We start from the raw sequence: 21,334 nt of genomic DNA, 5'->3' as shown, positions 1-21,334 counted from the left end.
ATTTCCAAGGGAGAGAAAAACAGGTATAATATTTTCCTCGTGTGATTTGCATCTTGAATTTCCACCCACTTTTTCAAAGTGAACTTTTACTTGCCATCACTTTGTTCCCTCTCCTCTCCAAGGAGGTATCATGTGGGTTTTTTGTTTGTTTGTTTCTCTTTTTTTAGTGATAAATTATTCCACCTGCAGCTAAACTCCATTGTTTATCTGTGATCTGGGCAGGAGCCCTTCCTCCTCTTCCCCTCCCAAACATGCGCCGCCTCTGGGTCAGCGCCCTCTAAACTCTGAACTCATTCCAGATTGATCCTTGTACTTTCCTGTCTCGTCACACACAGTCTGCACACAGACTCTGCTGTTGGCTCTGCTCTGTGGGGCTTTGTTCCTCATCGGTCTCTCTCTGACAGAGGGCTTGATCCGTGCAGCACAGCCCGTTCTCTGTGTTCAGCCTCTGGCTTCAACCACTGAAGCACAAATACTCTCCAGCTGGGAGTCAGACAAGGGCAGAGATGAAGAACCCAGAAGCCCAACAGGATGTTTCGGTTTCCCAGGGGATTCGCATGATGTTTTATGTGATGAAGCCCAGTGAAACGTCATTCCAAACCCTGGAAGAGGTGCCTGATTATGTACGGAAGGTGAGGCTCTCTGGGAAGAGGCTGCTCTTGCTTTTCTCTTAATAAGAAGTAACTTAACACAGTGTGGGGTTTCATTCATGTCCATTCTTCAAATAATTCTAATAAAAATAGTTTCAAAAAAAAAGCATGGGGGAAAAGTAGAATTTCCACTTGAATTGTATTTCCATACAATATCCATAACCATCTCTTCCTGTTAAATTTCTCTTCCCTGAAATGTCATTCCAGAATGTGATAAAACTTTTAAAAGTTTTCCTGGATACAGTGGCATTACAAATTTAGCTGTTAGAAGTTCAGTATCCAATGGTTATGTGGTATCAGTAAACTTTGTAACAATTTTGTTTCTAAGGGAAAACTTGTCTACCACCTCCCAGGAAATGATTTCCTGTTTGTTTGTTTTTTTTTTTTAAGCAGGGTGGTTCTGCAGAATGGATACACAGCTGAGAGTTCAACCCTGATTTCCTAAGTTTGAACTTAAACCAAGTTTTCTTTGAAACTCTTAAGTGTTCAGAGGCACTTTTCACTTCTGGTTCCTGGCTATGATTGGAAATGGAAATATCCAGAATTAGAACTTGAATACTGAAGTTCCCCACCCTCTCAGAGTTGTTCCTAAAACACTTACTAGTTCAGACCAGAAATAGAAAAGAAAATGACATCAGAAAATATGTTCTTAGGCTTTGGGTTTTGAAAATTTCAGTACTCATGATCAACTTTCAAATGAGACAATCCCATAATTTTTTCAGGATTTGATATTACTCCTTTCTGATTTTTTTAAGAAAAGAATGTGGTACTCATATCTTTATAAATCATTATTATTTTATATTATGACACCAAACCTAGCCCGATATTTGTCATCAATTATAGATGATAATTTTTTTCTGTTATATAAGAAAAAACTGAATGAATAAAACTTGAATGATGTCTAAAATAAACGTTTAAAATGATCTCATTCTCTGAAATACTCAGAAGCAAAATTTTTTGTTCCTACAGTTTCAATTTTTTTCAAAATTTTATTAGAGTATAATTGATTTACAGTGTTGATTAGTTTCTGCTATACCACAAAGTGTATCAGTTATACATACATATATCCATTCTTTTAAAGATTCTTTTCCCATATAGGTCTTACACAGTACTGAGAAGAGTTCTTCATATGCTGTAAAGTAGGTCCTTATTAGCTATATATTTTATATATAGTAGTGTGTATTCCTAAAATTTCAATTTTGTGATTCCGGTCATTCTAATATGAAAAAATAAAATCATGCACATCTTTAAGGAAAGTGATTTAAAGTGAACCTTATCTTTATAGTGTATTGATAGATAATAGATTTCTGATTATTGCACTTATTTTAAAATGTATTTTTTAAACCTTGAAACATGTCCTGCCTAATCTTTTTTATTTTCTTGGCAAAATTATTGTGGTTACATCTATGGTTGTATTTCTTTCTTTTTAAAATATATTTATTTATTTTGGCTGTGCTGGGTTTTCATTGTTGCATGGGCTTTTCTCTCTTTGTTGCAAGTAGGGGCTACTCTCTAGCTGTGGTGTGAAGGCTTCTCATTGCAGTGACTTCTTTTGCTGGGGAGTACAGGTTATAGAGTGCACGGGCTTCGGTAGTTGTGGCAATTAGGCTCAGTAGTTGCGGCTCCCGGGCTCTTGAACACAGGCTCAATAGTTGTAGTTGCTCTGCAGCATGTGGAAACTTCCTGGACCAGGGATTGAATCCATGTCTCCCACATTGGCAGACGGATTCTCCACCACTGAGCTGCCAGGGAAGCCTCTATGGTTATATTTCATGTCCAAATCGGATGATAGAATTAGAGCACCTTGTTAGTGTGTGTCTGAAATAAACAGATTTCTTTGCCTGTTGGGAGCAAATGATCCCCTAGGATAGGTTCATATCTTTTCTGCTATGAACTGTCACTCTGGGCCTCCCACTTCGGGAATGAGTAATCAGGAAACTTGGAAGAATTTCATACCAAGCACAATAGCATCTCTCTTCTGCAATTTCCTTTCCAGGCAACTCCATTTTTCATTTCCTTGATGCTGCTTGAGCTGGTTGTCAGCTGGATTCGCAAAGGGAAGCCACCAGGTGGTTTGGACGATGCCTTAGCATCTTTGTCAGCCGGCATTATGTCTCGGCTTCCAAGGTGAGTTAGCTTGAGTGAGTGAATACACTTAAATTCTCCAGGTAAGATGAAAAAGAAACCCATTGTTTGAGGAATTGGTCTATTTTTACACACATCCCCAAAGAACTCAGTTACCGTCATTGTTTAAATGTTCGATGTTTTTTCATCATGGATGTTTTATATCTGTTACTGAAAATACTGCTCTAAGTATTATCTACTGTGATTACTGAATTTGTTGGTGCCTCCTTAAATTTTGTACCCAAGGCAATTGCTTCACTTGTTTTAGCCTAGTCCCAGGCCTGAGTTTTGTCCTTGTTATCTACTGGGAAATTAATTTTGCCTCAGGCAAATTCACCTGCAGTAGCAATCTGCCTAATCAATGTCATACAAAGCTCTAGATTACTACCGTGGTCTCCTAGGTGGTATCTCTGTCTCTAGTCCTATTTCATTTGCAGCCAAATATTTCCATAACGTGAATCTGATGGGAATTCCCTCATAGGTTCCTTATGGCCTGAGGATAATTTCTTCCCTAATCTACCGAGGCCTTTGTTTATCCAGCCTGCCTTCTGGTCCCTTGATTCTTCTTCCCCCTTTGCAGTAGCCATTTGCTGCATATTTGCCATCACCCAGATGTCTCATGTGGTCATCCAAGTGGCCAGCTCCCATTCATTTCTTCAGTCTATATATAGACTTCTCATGAAGAGTCATACTCTTCAGCAAGTCTTGTCTGTTTTCCAACCCTACTTTAGGCATCAGTTCACTATGGGCTGAAATCACTGTGGAGTATTGTGCCTACACCATAATAGAATTGTCACATGATATTAAGCTCACCTATTTGCCCCCCAGCCCTTCCTGCTAGGTTGCATGTAACTTGAGAAAAAAGAGGTATTCTTTCTTCATAGTTTTACCTCCTATGCCTATAGTGATGTACAAAATAATTGTGTGTGTGTGTTTTAATGGAGTATGGTTTACAATGCTATGTTAATTTCTGCTGTACAATGAAGTGAATCAGCTATATGTATACAGATACTGCCTCGCTATTGAGCCTCCTTCACTGCTCTAGATCACTCCCATCCCACTGCTCTAGATCATCACAGAGCACAAAGCTAAGCTCCCTGTGCTATACAGGAGGCTCCACTGGCTATCTGTTTTATAGATGTTACTGTGTATATGTCAGTCCTAGTCTCCCAGTTCATCTCTCCCTCCCCTTCCCTTCCATGTATATATGTTCATTCTCTATGTCTGTGTCTCTATGACTGTGCCCTGGAACTAGGTTTATCTGTACCATTTTTCTAGATTCCATTCATGTGTTAATATATGATATTTGTTTTTCTCTTTCTGACTTACTTCACTGTATGATAGACTCTAGGTAAAGAAATGAAATTGGATCATTTGTAGAGATATGGCAGAATTTATTTTAAATCTCACATTCTTATAGTGTTATGTTGATGGTGAAGTCTGAGGATGAAGGGACTAAACAATGCATACTGGAGTGGGTTGGCATTTCCTCATCCTCCAGGGGATCTTCCCAACCCAGGGATTGAACCCAAGTCTCTTGCGTCTCCTGCATTAGTGTGCTCACTCAGTTGTGTCCGACTCTTTGAGACCTCATGGACTGTAACCCACCAGTCTTCTCTGTTCATGGAATTCTTCCAGTGAGAATACTGGGGTTACCATTTCTTTTTACAGGGGATCTTCCTGGCCCAGGGATTGAACCCTTGTCTCCTCTGTCTCCTGCACTGGCAGGCGGATTCATTACCCCCAAATAATGAATGCTGTACTACTTTTTAGAAAGAATAAATTATAATGTGTTTAGAGGAGGTACCAGTGAATGGAGGACTCTTCAGTGTATGAGAGTTTTCCCAAGAGGAGAGAGTGAGGGAAGATTCCCTCAGAAGTCTGTGCCTTGTATTACTGGTGAATGTTCTCATTCCCGCTTCCCACCCATTGCTTCTTTTACTGTTTTAAGAGCTTCACTTCTGACCAGTGCTCACTGCTTTGGAATGTTTGCATGAACCGCCCAGTGGGAAACCAAGGTGGATTTTTTAAAAACAAAATAAGAACTTAAAGATAGCTGAGAAAAGGTAAAATCATTTCCTATAATTGCATAAAATTATTTAGATAGAAAGTAAACCTAAAGGTAAAATTTATTTCATAAATGTTACTATGAAAAAGATAGGTTAATAGTTATAAAATAATAGTAATGATAATCAGAATAGTGATTCTCTGAAAAACTGCTCATATGGTTGCATACTGCTGTCAGAATCAGAGAATAATATCTCAAATTATTTTCAATTTCCAGAATACTCTAATTAGAATTTTACAATTATACAAAATTTCCTCTATTTCATGCCTCCCTTAAACAGAATTGAACAAAAAATATACTCAGCATACTCAAGGGACAAGTATATTTGACTATTGAAAAATACTCACTTGGTTATAATAGTTTATTCTGAGAAACTTGAGTGTACAGTTTTATGGAAATGGAACAATTGATGAATTGTCAAAATAACCTGATAACTGAGAAGTGCCCTGCAGGAACAATTATGCATCACATATTTTGTTGAGCTGGAATGAATTTATAAAGAACTCAGGGAGACATCAAGTCGGATGAATGCTTCAGTATTTCTTTTACTGCTTTAAGTTTGACTTTGGTCACAACTGAGATTAGATTGTTCTCTTATTATATTGTAACAACTAGAAATGTAAACTGTATCATCAGTACTCTATTTCTCAACACTGTGATTAAAAGAAAAGATACAGAGTTCTAACGAGATACCCAAGGAGTAATATTTCTGCTAAAAAAGAAACCCCCAAATATAAGGGAAATGGGGAGAGAGACAGAGAAAATAAAACAAACCAGTCCTTCAGGGATAAGCCTGCAGTTCTTTTTCTTCACATACCACTACTTATAACACTCCTTAAGCTAACACAAGCTGTCAACTCTGGTGCCCTTTGGAAGAAAGGGAAAAGGTTGTGAACTTGAATTTGGAGCCTATTTTTTATAGTTGTATTTTGAATGAGAACAGCATCTTACCTCTTTTTTTGTTCACAGTTTTAAATTATGAAATGTGGATAACTTTGTACATTTTACAAATAATTTTATCTTTCACAGGCTTTTGTCTGAAAGATCTCAGCAAAGCAAATTATCTGGAAATGAAATTTCCCAATGTTTTCATTTATTTTGTTGCTATCACAAAAATTCCCAGACATAAGCAGAGAAGGAAAGCTGATCCTTAGGATCCACTCTTTGCAATCCTCTTTCAGCACAAGATGAGAAGGGGGATTTGACCGAAACTCTTAGAACAATATTTCAGTTGAAACCACAGCATCAAGGGGAATCCTTGTGCAAATCGTTAACAGCTGAAGGTTAGATTATCACAGCATTGATCATACCCTCTCCGAGGGACTAATTTCATTTTCTACACCAGCAACAGGGGCTTGCCATGTCCTTAAAATCCATAATTGCAAGAAAAATGGTAGTATACTATTTGTTAATCCCTTTGTGAGGAATTATAGTTTGGATAGTAATTCCAAATAGGCATGTGGCCTCTGACAAAAATAGTTGGGGAAATCAAAGTGAAACCCTGAACATATTTTTCCACTTTGCCATTCATGTAATGGAAATGCTGTGTGCAGACTTTGAGGAAAAACAATGTTTATTTGAGGATCTCAGTTTCATTATAACATAAAAGTCAAAGTAGCTTGAAGATCAGTAGCATACTTACCATATTGATGGAAAAGATCTATGTGTATCTTTCAAATCTTTATGTAAGGAAAATTATTCAACAGAGACAAGATTGTATCTTGTTTACAAGCCTGTCAGACAGACCGCAGTGTGTAATAAATGCCCATCTGTCCTAAGAACCAGATTCTGGGCAGGCTTGCATCTGTTTTCCTCTTCTAGAATCCAGTAGGCAGACTTCTTGGTAAGAATCTAGTCCTGAAGTTATAGACAAGCATGTGTATTTATTGTAGTTAAATGCAGTGTATCATCTGTAGATAATATGCCTTTCTATTATTGGTTAATTGCATATATGACTATACAAAATAAAATGAAATATTGACTAAATCAATTTTTTAAAATCTAGCTAAAACTTGTGAAACATCCTGCTACTGACTGAAATGCTAACGAGTGAAAAATAATCACATCTTTTTTTTTTCCTTGCTTGTTGAAGCAGAACTCAATTTCCAATCCTTCATTAGAAAACTGGGACTTCAATTTGTTACTTCCTTCCAGTGTTTCTGCTTCCATAAATTGCATCCTCCCCAGAGAAATTTTATTCCTGATATAAATATCTACAGTATGTTTGTTTTTAATGGGTTCATTTATTCTGTTGAAACAGCAGATTATAAATCAAATTGCAATAGTTGGAGGTATAATTTAAATAGGTAAATTTTCAAATGAGTTGGGGACACTCCACTTTTAATACATATGAGTCACTGCCAATTTTTAGTATGGAACTAGGTCTGCGATATTGCACCAAATGTATCTACAGTTTCACTGGCCATGGCTGCCACGGCATTTTCCACTCCTGACAAGAAAGTTTCAATTCATCAAAAAAATAAATAAATAAAAAGCAAAACTTAAAAGGAAATTAAACTTCTTTGAGATTCTTTTGACTCCTTGAGGTAGGACTAGAGAATAAAGGAAAATTGTGTACTGCATTTTTATACTAGACTTTAGTAGCAGAGTTGATACTGTTTTTGGCAACATCAGACTTCTAACAAATGAGTGTCTGCCATTTGCGGTGATGAAATTTAGTAAACATTTATTCATTGTCCTAAATAAGAGATACATTCATTTATGTAATATTAATAATGGTATTTTATTGTGAATATTAATATAGTCGTATTAACTGAGAAAATTATGAAAAGAACATCCCATGCAAACAAAATACATTTTAAAAACCTGCTGGTATGTTATTTTTGCTAGAGAGAATGCCTCACGTCCTCTTAACATTTACCTTAGAAACCTTATCAGTAGACTTGAATGGTGTAACTTGAGAGATTGCTCTTACACTGTCCTGCCTGAATGAATGAAGCTTCCTTGTGCTTATTAAGTCTGTGTTTGTGTGCTTATTCAATAGAGTTATTGAATTACTTGAAGTAATTTACTTCTTGCAAAGTAAAAAATGTAGCACAGTTAGTTCTTTCAAATCCACCGCATTGTATTTACAGCAGTCTCTGGTTTTGTGGTTGTTTTAAAAAGAAATTAAGTTGAATGATTAATTTGTAAATGTCATTTCACAGTAGGAAATAGTAGTACAAATGTTGTCCGCCTGCAGAAGGTAGAGCTTGTGTTATGTATTTTGTTATTACTGAGCAAAAATCAGTATTCCACTAGATGGAGCAAAAGTGGCAGTAGCTTTACAGACAGACAGTGCAAGTTCCTGAGCCAGGTATAAGAGATTTTGAAATAAATAAATAATTTAATTTCTTTGAAAAAATCAATATATACACATATATATTTCAAATATGTATTTATTTGTATATAGCTTCCTGAAACCTATAAGGGCATTTCGAGTGATCTCATTTAAATATTGGTTTATTTTCTAGTTTATGACAAGATTGTTAGAAATAAAGATGCCTGATTTATTTTTTTTTCAATTTTGTATAATCTGGCCAAATTAAACAGTACACATTGCCCTAATGATAGTTATGAAATAGTACAAGTTGGCAGATGTCTGTGAACACACTGAGTACATAATTCTACTGACTCTGAAAGTTGCTTTTAAATTTTTACAGTTTGCAGTGAGAGCATTACATCAAATTTCAGTTGCTTGATTAATGATTAGAGCATGTGAGTATTTGAGAGCTAGATAATTTTAGGATCCGTTCAGCCTAATGCTCTCATATCTCATATCATAGATAGTGAGAAGGTAAACAATCTTGCCAGTGTTACCTTTCTCTACCTTTGATGATGGGAATGTTCAAACTGAGATGATTTTGATAACAAATTAGCTTTGTAATTCTCAATCCCCAAATGATATTTATTCTCACTTACTGATTATTGGAAAATCTCAACATTATAAACTATATTTTTAAAAATCCAGCATCAGTGCTGGAATAGTATTTTGATATCTTACCAGATTTTATAGTTACTAAACTTTGACAGGATAGAGTTTTTTATTGAGGTACAGTTGATTTATAATATATTAATTACTGCTGCAGAGCCAGGTGATTCAGTAATATATCTATCTATATAATTATATATATATTTATTTATATATATATATAACTCTTTTTAAAATATTCTCTTCCATTATAGTTTATCATAGGATATTGAATATAGTTCTCTGTGCTATACTGTAGGACCTAGTTGTCATCCATTCTTTATATAAAGGCTTAGGCTTCCCTGGTGGCTCAGTGGTAAAGAATCTGCCTGCCAATGCGGGAGATGTAGGTTTGATCCCTGGTCCAGGAAGATTCCCTGAAGAAAGAAGTGTCAACCCGCTCTAGTATTTTTGCTTGGGAAATCTCATGGACAGAGGAACCTGGTGAACCACACTCCATGTGGTCGCAAAGAGTTGGACACGACTTAGTGACTGAACAACAACAATATAAAAGCTTCTATCTGCTAACCCCAACCTTCTACTCCATCTCTCCCCCAACCCCCTTCCCCTTGGCAACTACCAGTCTGAATGGACAAATTTCTACTGTGAACAGAAAATGTTAAATAAAACACAATAAAAATTAGCTGTCTTTCATTTGCCAACAGATATGCCTCAAGCCTAAGAGAAATAGCTATTTGGGAAGAATTATAAAAAATATAGGACAATGGGAGGGGAGCCTCTAGGTATACAGGCTATTGATGAGCGGTCTAATGCCTCCTTCTATTTAGATCATGTTCTAGCTCTTGCACTCAAACTTCATGAAAAAGGGATCTAGCATTTGGTTATTCAAAGCCCCTGTGCTACCTCATTTGCATCTCTGTATGTTAGAGTAAGCTCACTACATATGCAAATTGAATATGCAAATTACATATGCAAATTGCATATGTCTCTTCCCTCAGAATAGGGGTTAGAATTGTTTGAATTCCAGAGTGCAAACTCATAAGCAGGGGAGAATGGTGGAATTGGGAAGAGAAAGAGGAAAAGGTTTAGCTTTACAATTCTGGGTCTGGTGGGAATATTTTGGAAAATGTAGGTGCTATTTCCTGCAATCAAGAGCTTTGCAGAGCTTGATAATCATTTCCCAGCTGTATCCTTTGCTGAATTGTTTCTAGTTGTGGGCACTCCATGGCCATTTTTTCCCATTTATGATGGAAGAGGATCATATCCATCTTGCTGATAGAGAGCTGGGGATTTAATTCCCACAGCTTCTCCCCTCTTCCTCTTCACCTTGAAAAAGTTTAGCTTTGTGCTGAGGTGTGAAAAAAAAAAAAAAAGAAAAAGTCTTGACTGTAGTATGTCAGGCATATTTCAGCTCGATTTGTGTCAACCCTAATAAGTAAGATGACAGAATAATAAATTGAGTGCCTGCTCAAGACCTGGCACCTGTACAGGAAATAAAGAAACATTTCAATTGCAGGCAGGTTCTTTTTGTTTTACAAATGGAAGTTTTCCAGGGATCCCCCTTTCTTTTGTTGAAATCTTGGTATCTGAAAGCCTATTTCAACTGTCACTGGAAAACTTGACAAGAAAGACAGCAACTTTGAAAAGAGATACTGAACTGGTGGGACACTGATGAGGCAGGTGGCAGTATTTGCCCTCTTCACTGATGTGTCTTCCCTTTTTTGTGCTGTGCGTGACACCCAGTAGATTCTAAATGGAAATTCATTGAAAGATTGAATGAATTCATGAGTTTGACACTATGTACTAAAACAAATGTCAAAAGACTGCAGATTATTTCAACTTTTCGTTGCATTTTCTAAGTCTTAATTTTTTTCTTTCTGGATCAGTCTTTTGTATTTAGGGTTATCAACTGGGACAATTTTGCTTCCAGGAGACATTTGGACAGTTTGTTGTCACAACAGAAGTGGACGGCTGTGCTGCTGGTATCTATCTAGTCAGTAGAGGCTGGGGATGGTGCTAACCCTCCCACAATGCACAGGACCGATCCCCACAACAAAGAATTATCTGGAACCAAAGGCAACAGTGTCAAACTTTAGAATCTCTGAGAAAACTTAAGTTAGACCATTTAAAATTCATATTATTCACCATTTTTAACCTAGAACTTGAATTTTATTTGGTCAGTCCTCTACCACTGAGTCCTAGAGAACAATGTTAAGTTTCGTAATTTGGGTAATTGTTTTCACAAGACAGACCCCTACAACTGAGAATTATCTTGTCTGAATGTCAATAATAAATGACACTGTTCAGAAGTCGTAGTCTAGATATGAGTTACCAACCAAGCTAACTTACTTTACAATAGAATTTGTTCTACCCACAACCCACCTCGATCATTGTTCAGACAGTAAAGAGTCTGCCTGCAATGGAGGAGACCGTGGGTTCAATCCCTAGGTTGGGAAGATCCCCTGGAGAATGGAATGGTGGCCCACTCCAGTATTCTTGCCTGCAGAATTTCATGGACAGGGGAGCCTGGGGGGCTATAGTCCATGGGGTCACTAAGAGTTGGACACAATGAGTAACTAACACTTTCACCCTGATCAATAACCTGGATGGCAAACTGGAAGACACATTTCAAATTTCAAGTTCTTGAATTCCTCAGAGTTCCAGAACAGGGTGAGAGCCCCTGGCCCATTGTCTGTCCTGTCCCATGAGGGACCTCACATCCCTATGTGTGGACACCCAGATTGCTCATCCCATCTCTGTCTACATGTCCAAAATAGCCACTTTTATCTACCTTGTCATGTTGAAGGCTTTTCCACACCCACAGGTGGGCCCTCTGTAGGTCTGGACCAGGAAAGAGACTCGAGCAAGTCCTGAAAGCAGGGTGAAGGTCACCTGAAAGGGGGTTCTGGAGTGTCCAGGGCTTGGACTGAGTTGTGACAGAAGTGCTGGGTAGGCAGCCCACTTGGGTCAGTTCAGTTAAGTTCAGTCACTCAGTCGTGTCCGACTCTCTGCGACCCCATGAATTGCAGCATGCCAGGCCTCCCTGTCCATCACCAACTCCCGGAGTCCTCCCAAACCCATGTCCATCGAGTCAGTAATGCCATTCAACTATCTCATCCTCTGTCATCCCCTTCTCCTCCTGCCCCCAATCCTACCCAGCCTTAGGGTCTCTTCCAATGAGTCAACTCCTAGCATGAGGTGGCCAAAGTATTGGAGTTTCAGCTTCAACATCAGTCCTTCCAATGAACACCCAGGATTGATCTCCTTTAGGATGGATTGATTGGATCTCCTTGCAGTCCAAGGGACTCTCAAGAGTCTTCTCCAACACCACAGTTCAAAAGCATCAATTCTTCGGCGCTCAGCTTTCTTCACTGTCCAACTCTCACATCGATACATAACCACTGGAAAAACCATAGCCTTGACTAGACGGACTTTTGTTGGCAAAGTAATGTCTCTGCTTTTAAATATGCTGTCTAGGTTGGCCATAACCTTCCTTCCAAGGAGTAAGCGTCTTTTAATTTCATGGCTGCAATCACCATCTACAGTGATTTTGGAGCCCCAAAAAATAAAGTCTGACACTGTTTCCACTGTTTCCCCATGTATTTCCCATGAAGTGATGGGACCAGATGCCATGATCTTAGTTTTCTGAACGTTGAGCTTTAAGCCAACTTTTTCACTCTCCTCTTTCACTTTCATCAAGAGGCTCTTTAGTTCTTCTTCACTTTCTGCCATAAGGGTGGTGTCATCTGCATATCTGAGGTTATTGATATTTCTCCCAGCAATCTTGATTCCAGCTTGTGTTTCTTCTAGCCCAGCGTTTCTCATGATGTACTCTGAATATAAGTTAAATAAGCAGGGTGACAATATACAGCCTTGACGTACTCCTTTTCCTATTTGGAACCAGTCTGTTGTTCCATGTCCAGTTCTAACTATTGCTTCCTGACCTTCAGACAGGTTTCTCAAGAGACAGGTCAGATGGTCTGGTATTCCCATCTTTTTCAGAATTTTCCACAGATTATTATGATCCACACAGTCAGAGGCTTTGGCATAGTCAATAAAGCAGAAATAGATGTTTTTCTGGAACTCTCTTGCTTTTTCGATGATCCGGTGGATATTGGCAATTTGATCTCTGGTTCCTCTGCCTTTTCTAAAACCAGCTTGAACATCTGGAAGTGCAAGGTTTACGTATTGCTGAAGCCTGGCTTGGAGAATTTTGAGCATTACTTTACTAGCATGTGAGATGAGTGCAATTGTGCGGTAGTTTGAGCATTCTTTGGCATTGCCTTTCTTTGGGATTGGAATGAAAACTGACCTTTTCCAGTCCTGTGGCCACTGCTGAGTTTTCCAAATTTGCTGGCATATCGAGTGCAGCACTTTCACAGCATCACCTTTGAGGATTTGAAATAGCTCAACTGGAATTCCATCACCTCCACTAGCTTTGTTCGAAGTGAAGCTTTCTAAGGCCCACTTGACTTCCCATTCCAGGATGTCTGGCTCTAGGTGAGTGATCACACCATCGTGATTATCTGGGTCGTGAAGATCTTTTTTGTACAGTTCTTCTGTGTATTCTTGCCACCTCTTCTTAATATCTTCTGCTTCTGTTAGGTCCATACCATTTCTGTCCTTTATCGAGCCTATCTTTGCATAAAATGTTCCTTTGGTATCTCTAATTTTCTTGAAGAGATCTCTAGTCTTTCCCAATCTGTTGTTTTCCTCTATTTCTTTGCATTGATCACTGAGGAAGGCTTTCTTATCTCTTCTTGCTATTCATTGGAACTCTGCATTCAGATGGGAATATCTTTCCTTTTCTCCTTTGCTTTTTGCTTCTCTTCTCTTCCCAGCTATCTGTAAGGCCTCCTCAGACTTGGGTCAAGGACTCTCATTTAAAGACAAAATGACTCTTTCCAATCATATAATTGTTGGAGGAGGTCATGGAGAGGATGTGACGCCAGTTGACCTATAAGCGGAACCTTTCGCACCCTTCCCCTCTCTTCTACACTTTCCCCTGTCTGTGGAATGTAAGTTCCACCCACAATCCCATGATATTAGCAGCTGTTTCAAGGATGAATCCTTGAGAAAGTAAGGTATTGTTGAGACCATCTTGACTGAATAAATGAATGAAGCCAGTGAGGATCTTTCTGGAAACTCTTGGGATTCTGGAAGGGGATTATAGAGATTTATGTGTCTTGTAGCCACCCAACAAACCAGCTCTGTAAGTTCCTTTGTTTATAAAAACTGCCACCTCCGAATCTAGACTGTTCTGTTTCATTCTTTAGTCTCTTCTTTACTCTCCCTGTATGACCACCAATTTATAAACTGAGAATAATCTTAAATTGAAAATTGAGTTTTAAGATCTGATGATGCATAATCCTTTTTGAAAGTATAGACGTTTATCATTTCTATTGGTTATTTGTATTAGTGCCATTGGGAAGAGGCCTAGTGTTTTGTGTTACTGATTAAATAATAACGTGAAGAATTCGAAATATGGGGCTATTTTAAAGTTCTTATCGATAAATCACAGTTAAAATCATATCATAATTAAATTCAAAAGTAGATTAAAAGTAAATACCGGGGTTTCCAGCAAACCCAGTAACATGCTAATTCATAGAGGCTGGCTGTGTAAACGGAAATATTAGAAAAAGAATGAGTATAAAGAGCAAACTAAAGATCTGCTTCTTTGACTTTTATTTAAAATTAGTATATTTAAGAACTTTCTCAGTTCATACTTTATAAATGAATCTTTATTAGATAGTATCATTCATTTTACATATGACTGATAAATATAAGTGAAAAAGTCAGTTCACTCTTATCTATAAAAGTGATAAAAGGAATGATTAGCTTAAGTCTGATCTTAAATTTGCTCACAGAAAACTTAAAAGGAAAAATAGTCCTCTTTATAAAATTGAAGTATATTATGTATATTTTTGAAAGTTCTTGGAATAGAATTTGCAGAAGCTTGGTAGAATAGATGGTAAAAGATACTTTATATGGTTTTAAAAACAATTGTTTACTTCTAGGGAAAATATTCTTTTATATTATTTTGAGATCTATAATTTACTACAAGAAATGCTGGAATGCTATGAGGATCCAATTTGAGATGCTAAGAGAAATATCTAAAAAGCTTGAAGCGTGTGTGTGTGTGTGTGTGTGTGTGTGTGTGTGTATGAAGGAGGAAGGAGAGAGCAGAGAGGAAGAGAGGATGGAGCTAGGCAGAAGCAACTTAAACTTTATTGGATTAACACATGTTAAATTAGTAGGCATTTTGCAGTCCTCTTTAAAAACATGCTGTTTATAATTTTCTACTTTTTACATTTCCTTTACAAAGCACCCTTCTTGTGTTCTTTATTAAGATTTAGAAATGACAATCACAGCAAATAGTCATAGTTTTGTCATATTTATGTTATATGGGTTCTGTGAAAAGTATTTTTAAGAGACACATAAAAAGAATGTCCTGCTAAGTTCCATGAAATAGAGAAATAGTTGGCATGCATGATGCCTATGAAACAAAAGGAAACATGGTATGAATCACTTGGATACCAAGGGAATTGAGCCTCTTCAAAGGCATGATAGAACAGTAAGAAACCAAGAAGAAGAGGGAAAGGATTTTATTTTTACATGTGAACAAATTCACTTTTGTATATAATCTAAAATTTTTTAGCATAAGTTAACCTCTAAAATATAGTAAAATCATTACTGATAGATTTTATCTTTCCAGGTTGTTTTCCAGGAGCATTGAGCTGGCTAGTTATGTTTATATCTGGGAGAACTACAGGCTCATTAGCTTGCCTTGGGATTCTCCATGGACTTGGTATTTAACTTTCTTGGGAGTTGACTTTGGTTACTACTGGTTCCATCGTATGGCTCATGGTAAGTTCCAAACCAAGGCTTTATTGCTACTAAACTTACGTTGAACTGTGTTTGCCACGTAGTTGGTATTCAGTAAATATTTATTGAATGAATGACTAAATGAATAACTTAATGTATTTACAGTATCTAAAGATTAACAATGAAAAGTTACTTTGCATTTTAAATGGAAACAATCTGAAGTCATTGTTGAAAAAATGTGAAATTACTAGAGGTACATATTTCACACTTCTTGTATCTAATATATTTTTGTTAAACCCTTTAGAAAGTCCTGGCTATTGTATCACTTCACATCCCAATTAGCTAGGGTCATTCAGAAGAGCTTTATAACAGCATGGAATCCTAGGCAACGTGTTGTCATGTAAGCTTGATTCAAATTCTTGGCTATATTGCCATGTTACAAGTGAAAATGCAATCAGCTAAGGCACTAGCCATAATGCACTTAAGTGTGACCACTGCTGCTGCTGCTAAGTCACTGCAGTCGTGTCCGACTCTGTGCGACCCCATAGACGGCAGCCCACCAGGCTCTGCCGTCCCTGGGATTCTCCAGGCAAGAACACTGGAGTGGGTTGCCATTTTCTTCTCCAGTGTGACCACAGCTTTGCACAATTTCTCATCTGGTATAAAACCTTCATATTGTACTGGTTCACTGAGTTTGCTTGTGTGGATTCTTGGCTGCACTTTCCAAAGAAATGTTTTGTTATGGAAAGGAAAATGGAGGAGCAAGGAGCTGTCTAAATCTCTATTGGAATAAGCCGGGTTGAAGAATGCTTGTAGAGGTAAGGTGAGCTAGTGGTCTGCAAGGAGGAAGGAGGCATGCAGAAGTATTTCTGCAAGGAAATGGAGCAAAGTGCTAATTTGGGGAAACTACCAAGGAATTGAATTCAGAATTTCAGTGGGTAGTTGGGTTGAGTAGGTGGGGAGGAAGGAAGGAAGAGGAAGAAACCTGGAATAATAATACAAACTAGATGGAGGATGGAAAGAAGAGCCCTGGAGATCAGAGTGAATAACCTAGCTATGTGTGTGGGAGTATGTGTGACTAAACATCCTTGCCAAGCAAGGATGAAGGAAATAGGAGTAGCGCAGACAGCATTAGGCTAAAGGCAGCTAAACTTTAAACACGGTGTTATTTTGTTAAGCACTTTAAATGTGACATTTAATGACACTGTAAACAGTGTTAATTCAGTAAAACAATTTGGAGTGAACAGATAAACTAGACAAAGTTGTTTGTTTTGTGTGTGATAACCTTTGCCTTTGAAAATAAAAGATCATCTCCTGACATCATTTCCTTGTATATAAATGTAAGAGGATACTCCCAAATTGAACATGATTAAGAATAAAATAGGGTCTATGCAGTAAACTTTGTATTTCATTTCAAAACAGTAGTTTTCTCCCTGAAGCAAGCCCATTGGCAATTTCCCTCACTTTCTGTTGTAGCAAATGGGTAATGCAGAAAGCATTTACATTGTATTACTTAATTTCAGGAATCTTCTAATATCACACTGTCCTGTACAGATGTGTTTGTTTGGAAAATCTGAAAATTTGCTTAATCTTTGAAAGTCCGTTATGACAGAAAACAAAGAACCAACAAAATATAACCAAATATAAAATGTTTAAAAATATGTTGATTTTAAGTGCTCTCAGGGAAGAGCAATAAAGTAAAATAATATGTTAAAAACATGGAATCAAAGTTGTTTAAAGTATGCTTCCAATTAGAAAATTTTGAATCAAATCCAGTAAAGGCAGCCATTAAAAAAATCTGAAACCTTCTGGAAAAACACTCACCACTTTCAGGCCATGAAGCTTAATCATAAGTTCAAAGACTTTTGACTTGTGATGGAAAGCTAGTTGGAAAAAAAACTATGTAGTTAGATGTGTCAAATTTCAATGTAACAATCAATTTTTAAATTTTATATGATAATACAAAATATTAAAATGGGGTTTTAGAAATCTAGACATACAGAGTGACAAGAAAAGCCAATAATATCAAATTTTTTGAGTCTATTGGATTACTGAGCAATTAATTGGTTAAATTTATTCAGCTGAAAAGTTGAACAGTTCTAAAGTCTAAATGTTGTCTTAAAAATTTTTTTAAACCCTGCTTTTTCTACTTAATGTGTTGCTTTCCCTTCACTGTTTGCAATAAAATGATATAATAAAAGTATACTCCACATCTGCTAAATGTTAAATGCTGTGACTTTTGAAGAAACAGTTTACTATATATTTAAAATTTTGTTTTTGCATCCATTTAAATAATTTCTTTAATAACCTACATTATTGCTAGGTGGTTATTGTTGCTACTTTACTAGTTTGTTTTGCAAAATGTACAGTTTTCTTACATTAAAGAGACAGTTTCCTTCCCTGGTAGCTCAGCTGGTAAAGAATCCACCTGTAATGCAGGAGACCCTGATTTGATTCCTGGGTTGGGAAGATCCTCTGGAGAAGGGATAGGCTACCCACTCCAGTATTATTGGGCTTCCTCGGTGGCTCAGATGATAAAGAATCTGCCTGCAATGGGACAGACCTGGATTTGATCCCTGGGTTTGGAAGATCCCCTGGAGAAGGGAACAGGCTACCCACTGCAGTATTCTTGCCTGTAGAATTCCATGGACTGGGGAGTCTGACAGGCTACAGTCCATGTGGTTGCAGATAATTGGACAATGGAGTGAGTGACTTTCACTTTTTGTATTTGTAGAAAAGTTTAGAAAACCTTGAATTCCATCTCTGTTTCTATGAAAAATGGCAGAGGATTATTTGAGGCTATATGTATTCTTTATATGTCATTCCCTTTTCCCCTGGAAAAAATGAGAAAGAAATTGATAAATTATCAGTTTACACAGAAACAAGAGTAGCGCAATAATTATCCTACAGTGCTTTGACTACTTTAGAAAGATGGAATGATAACATTAAGTAGGTCTCAAAGTAACTTCTTGCATGCTTAGTCTCCATTACAAAAAGCTACATTATTTTTCTTTGTACTTCCTATTAGTTGTACTAAACATGTAATAAGAAAAAGAGTAAAGATTTTTAAGGGAACTTTTAAAATATAAATGATTATTTCTTGAGGGGCAGCCAGAATGAGCCTTCCAAGGTGCTGGTAATAGACTTGTCTTGAGTGTGATATTAGATTTGTAGTTATATGAGTGTATATACTTGTAAAAATATATCAGTTTGTACATGTAAATTTTATGTACTTTATCTCTGGGCTTCCCTGATAGCTCAGTTGGTAAAGAATCTGCCTGCAATGCAGGAGACCGTTGTTCAATTCCTGGGTTGGGAAGATCCCCTGGAGAAGGGAAAGCTACACACTTCAGTATTCTGGCCTGGAGAATTCCGTGGACTGTATAGATTGTATAGATAATAGACTTGTAGTTTTATATGTATGTGTATACTTGTAAAAATTTATTAATTTGTACATTTAAAGTTCATGTACTTTATCTATACCTCAATAAAATGTTAAACTAGTAAATAATGCCACCAATGTGCTTTCTGCTGAATAGTCAGAATGGTACAATGAGTAACCAAATTTAAAAATAGGAACCAAGAAGTTATCATTTGTGACGGTAAGCATAAACATGTGCCCTTACACAGATTTTACTGCATCAGTTTCCGTAACTAAAGATGGTGCAAGTACCAGCTTGCCAGTCATTCATTGTATTGCCTCTCTTCCCCACATTCTTCTTTACTATTTCTTGTCTTATCAGAAGTGGACCTGAGAGATGTTCCTCTTTTGCCAGTACTTGTTGTTAGGTTCTGCCAATTCAAAGGTCTGGTAGGACACAGAAAAGACAGAACAGGAGGGAGGAACTTTGTTTCCACTTTCTTAAGTGCCATTTGCTATCAGCCCTTAACAGATTAATATGTGGGGAACCTGGTAGTGTTCATCTCGTGGTTCAGATATAGCCTATACCATCTGATGGACTCTAGGTGGCCAGTGGACTGTGTGTATCCCACACCCTCTGGGGTCTACACACTCTCGCAATCTCTTTGTTCCCAGTAGAGTTCCTATGGGAGCACAACCTGTACAGAGATGCAGACTCTTAGACTTGGTGTTGGTCATGGTAAAGGGCTCTTTGAAACTTATAAGTATTTGCCTCATTCACTCTCCTTAAGATCTATGGGTAATATTTGTGTTCTACAGATTCTACTTCTGTGCTACTGACCTATACCTTGTTTAACTCTTTTAGTTAACTCCCTTTTTACTAGTTAATAATTCACTGTATTAACTTTACTTATTACAATGATTGCATGGTTTTGTTTCCTGATTGGACCTGGACTGATGCAGTGAGCCTTCCCACATATTATATACGGTTATAAATTAGAGTTCAGATGGCTATAACCTCTACTATTTCCTTTTGAGGCATTGATCATACATTTAGACTGTAACACTTGAGTCCAGTTCTGAAATACACGACATTGATATGTAAAATTGTTATAAAAAGAAACCTATACAATTTCCTCAAATTCTAGTTCTTTTATTCAACAAGTAAGCTGCTTTTAATTTTACTCAACAAGTAAACTACTTAATTCATTTTCTATTTATTTATTCCTTTATCTAAATAAGGTGAGTGTTCATAATTTTTGTGTAATTAAACTTTTATTCCCACAAGTTTATTGTCACTCAGTGAGCATTTGTATATGATGAATTAAACTTTTCATTCCTAATTGAATTTTAAGGAGGTTAAATTTAGATAATTCTAATTTTCATTATTGTTTAAACAAAGAATAAACAGATATATTGATCAGATTTTTTTTTTTTTTGGCTGGGAGATAGTGCCAGAAATGTAGTCTATATTGAAAAATCAGTTACTTACTCATTCTTGTCTAATTTTTTTAGCACCCAGTATTTTTGTAACTCTTTGCCACATATTATGCCTCACTTAAAAAAAATGTGGCTGTACTTTTATTGAATCACTGAGGTGAAGTCCACTGTATATTTGCCTTGTTTATTGCTATTCCTCTCACTTTTTCCCCATGATTTCTCACCTTCTCTCAGCTGTTGGAGGAGTCATCCTTCAGAGTATGCATAAAGGAAGCCTTATAATTCTCATCACAGTGCCTATGACCTCCAATTTCTCATCATTACGTTCTGATAAGGAGCCTGACACCTATGTCAACCACTTCCTCTGAGCTTCCCTGGCGTCTCAGGCAGTAAAGAATCTGCCTGCAATGTGGAAGACCCAGGTTCAGTCCCTGGGTGGGGAAGATCCCCCGGAGAAGGGAATGGCAGCCCACTCCAGTATTCTTGCCTGGAGAATTTCATGGACAGAGGAGCCTGGTGAGTTCCATGGGATCGCAGAGTCTGACACGACTGGACGACTAACACTTTCACATTTTCATTTCCATGACAGGGGTTATCTTATGACTAATATTAAACATTTATCCACAGGAGCACTTCCAATGTGTATGTACTGAAATATTATAGTTATTTCCCCTCAGAGAGCACCATTTGAAGGAAATTTCCCCTAGAAATAATTTACTTTTATCACTGACAGCTGCAGTCACCCTTAAAGCCACAGTCAGAATTTCCTTTGTTGTTTTTATATTCTGTACGTAGATAATGTATGAAAAGCACACTTGATACAAAGAATCTAGCCATGATCAGAGGGTTGAAAGTAAAGATCCTTTCAAATAGAGAATTCACACACTTGCTAATAAAGGATAAAACTTTCAGAAATCTTAATCAGCCTATTTCTG

At 37.2% G+C, this 21,334-nt stretch overlaps 1 protein-coding gene across 2 annotated transcripts in view; it reads left to right on the top strand.

Annotated features, from left to right (window-relative positions):
* Positions 1–308: 308 nt before the first annotated feature.
* The window catches only part of AGMO (alkylglycerol monooxygenase), a 380,825-nt gene continuing 359,799 nt past the window's right edge, over positions 309–21,334 (top strand). For both annotated transcript variants that reach the window (XM_081537641.1, XM_081537640.1), the window contains exons 1-3: positions 309–632; positions 2,647–2,777; positions 15,489–15,640. In XM_081537641.1, coding sequence (XP_081393767.1) covers positions 507–632; positions 2,647–2,777; positions 15,489–15,640 — 409 coding nt within the window. In that variant the 5' untranslated portion in view covers positions 309–506. The remainder of the gene's footprint in view (positions 633–2,646; positions 2,778–15,488; positions 15,641–21,334) is intronic.

This window comes from Giraffa tippelskirchi, chromosome 10, assembly GCF_054371585.1.
Source record: "Giraffa tippelskirchi isolate mGirTip1 chromosome 10, T2T-mGirTip1v1.2.pri, whole genome shotgun sequence".
In the NCBI taxonomy this organism is placed as follows: domain Eukaryota; kingdom Metazoa; phylum Chordata; class Mammalia; order Artiodactyla; family Giraffidae; genus Giraffa; species Giraffa tippelskirchi.
This window is presented reverse-complemented; position numbering and strand designations above follow the sequence as displayed.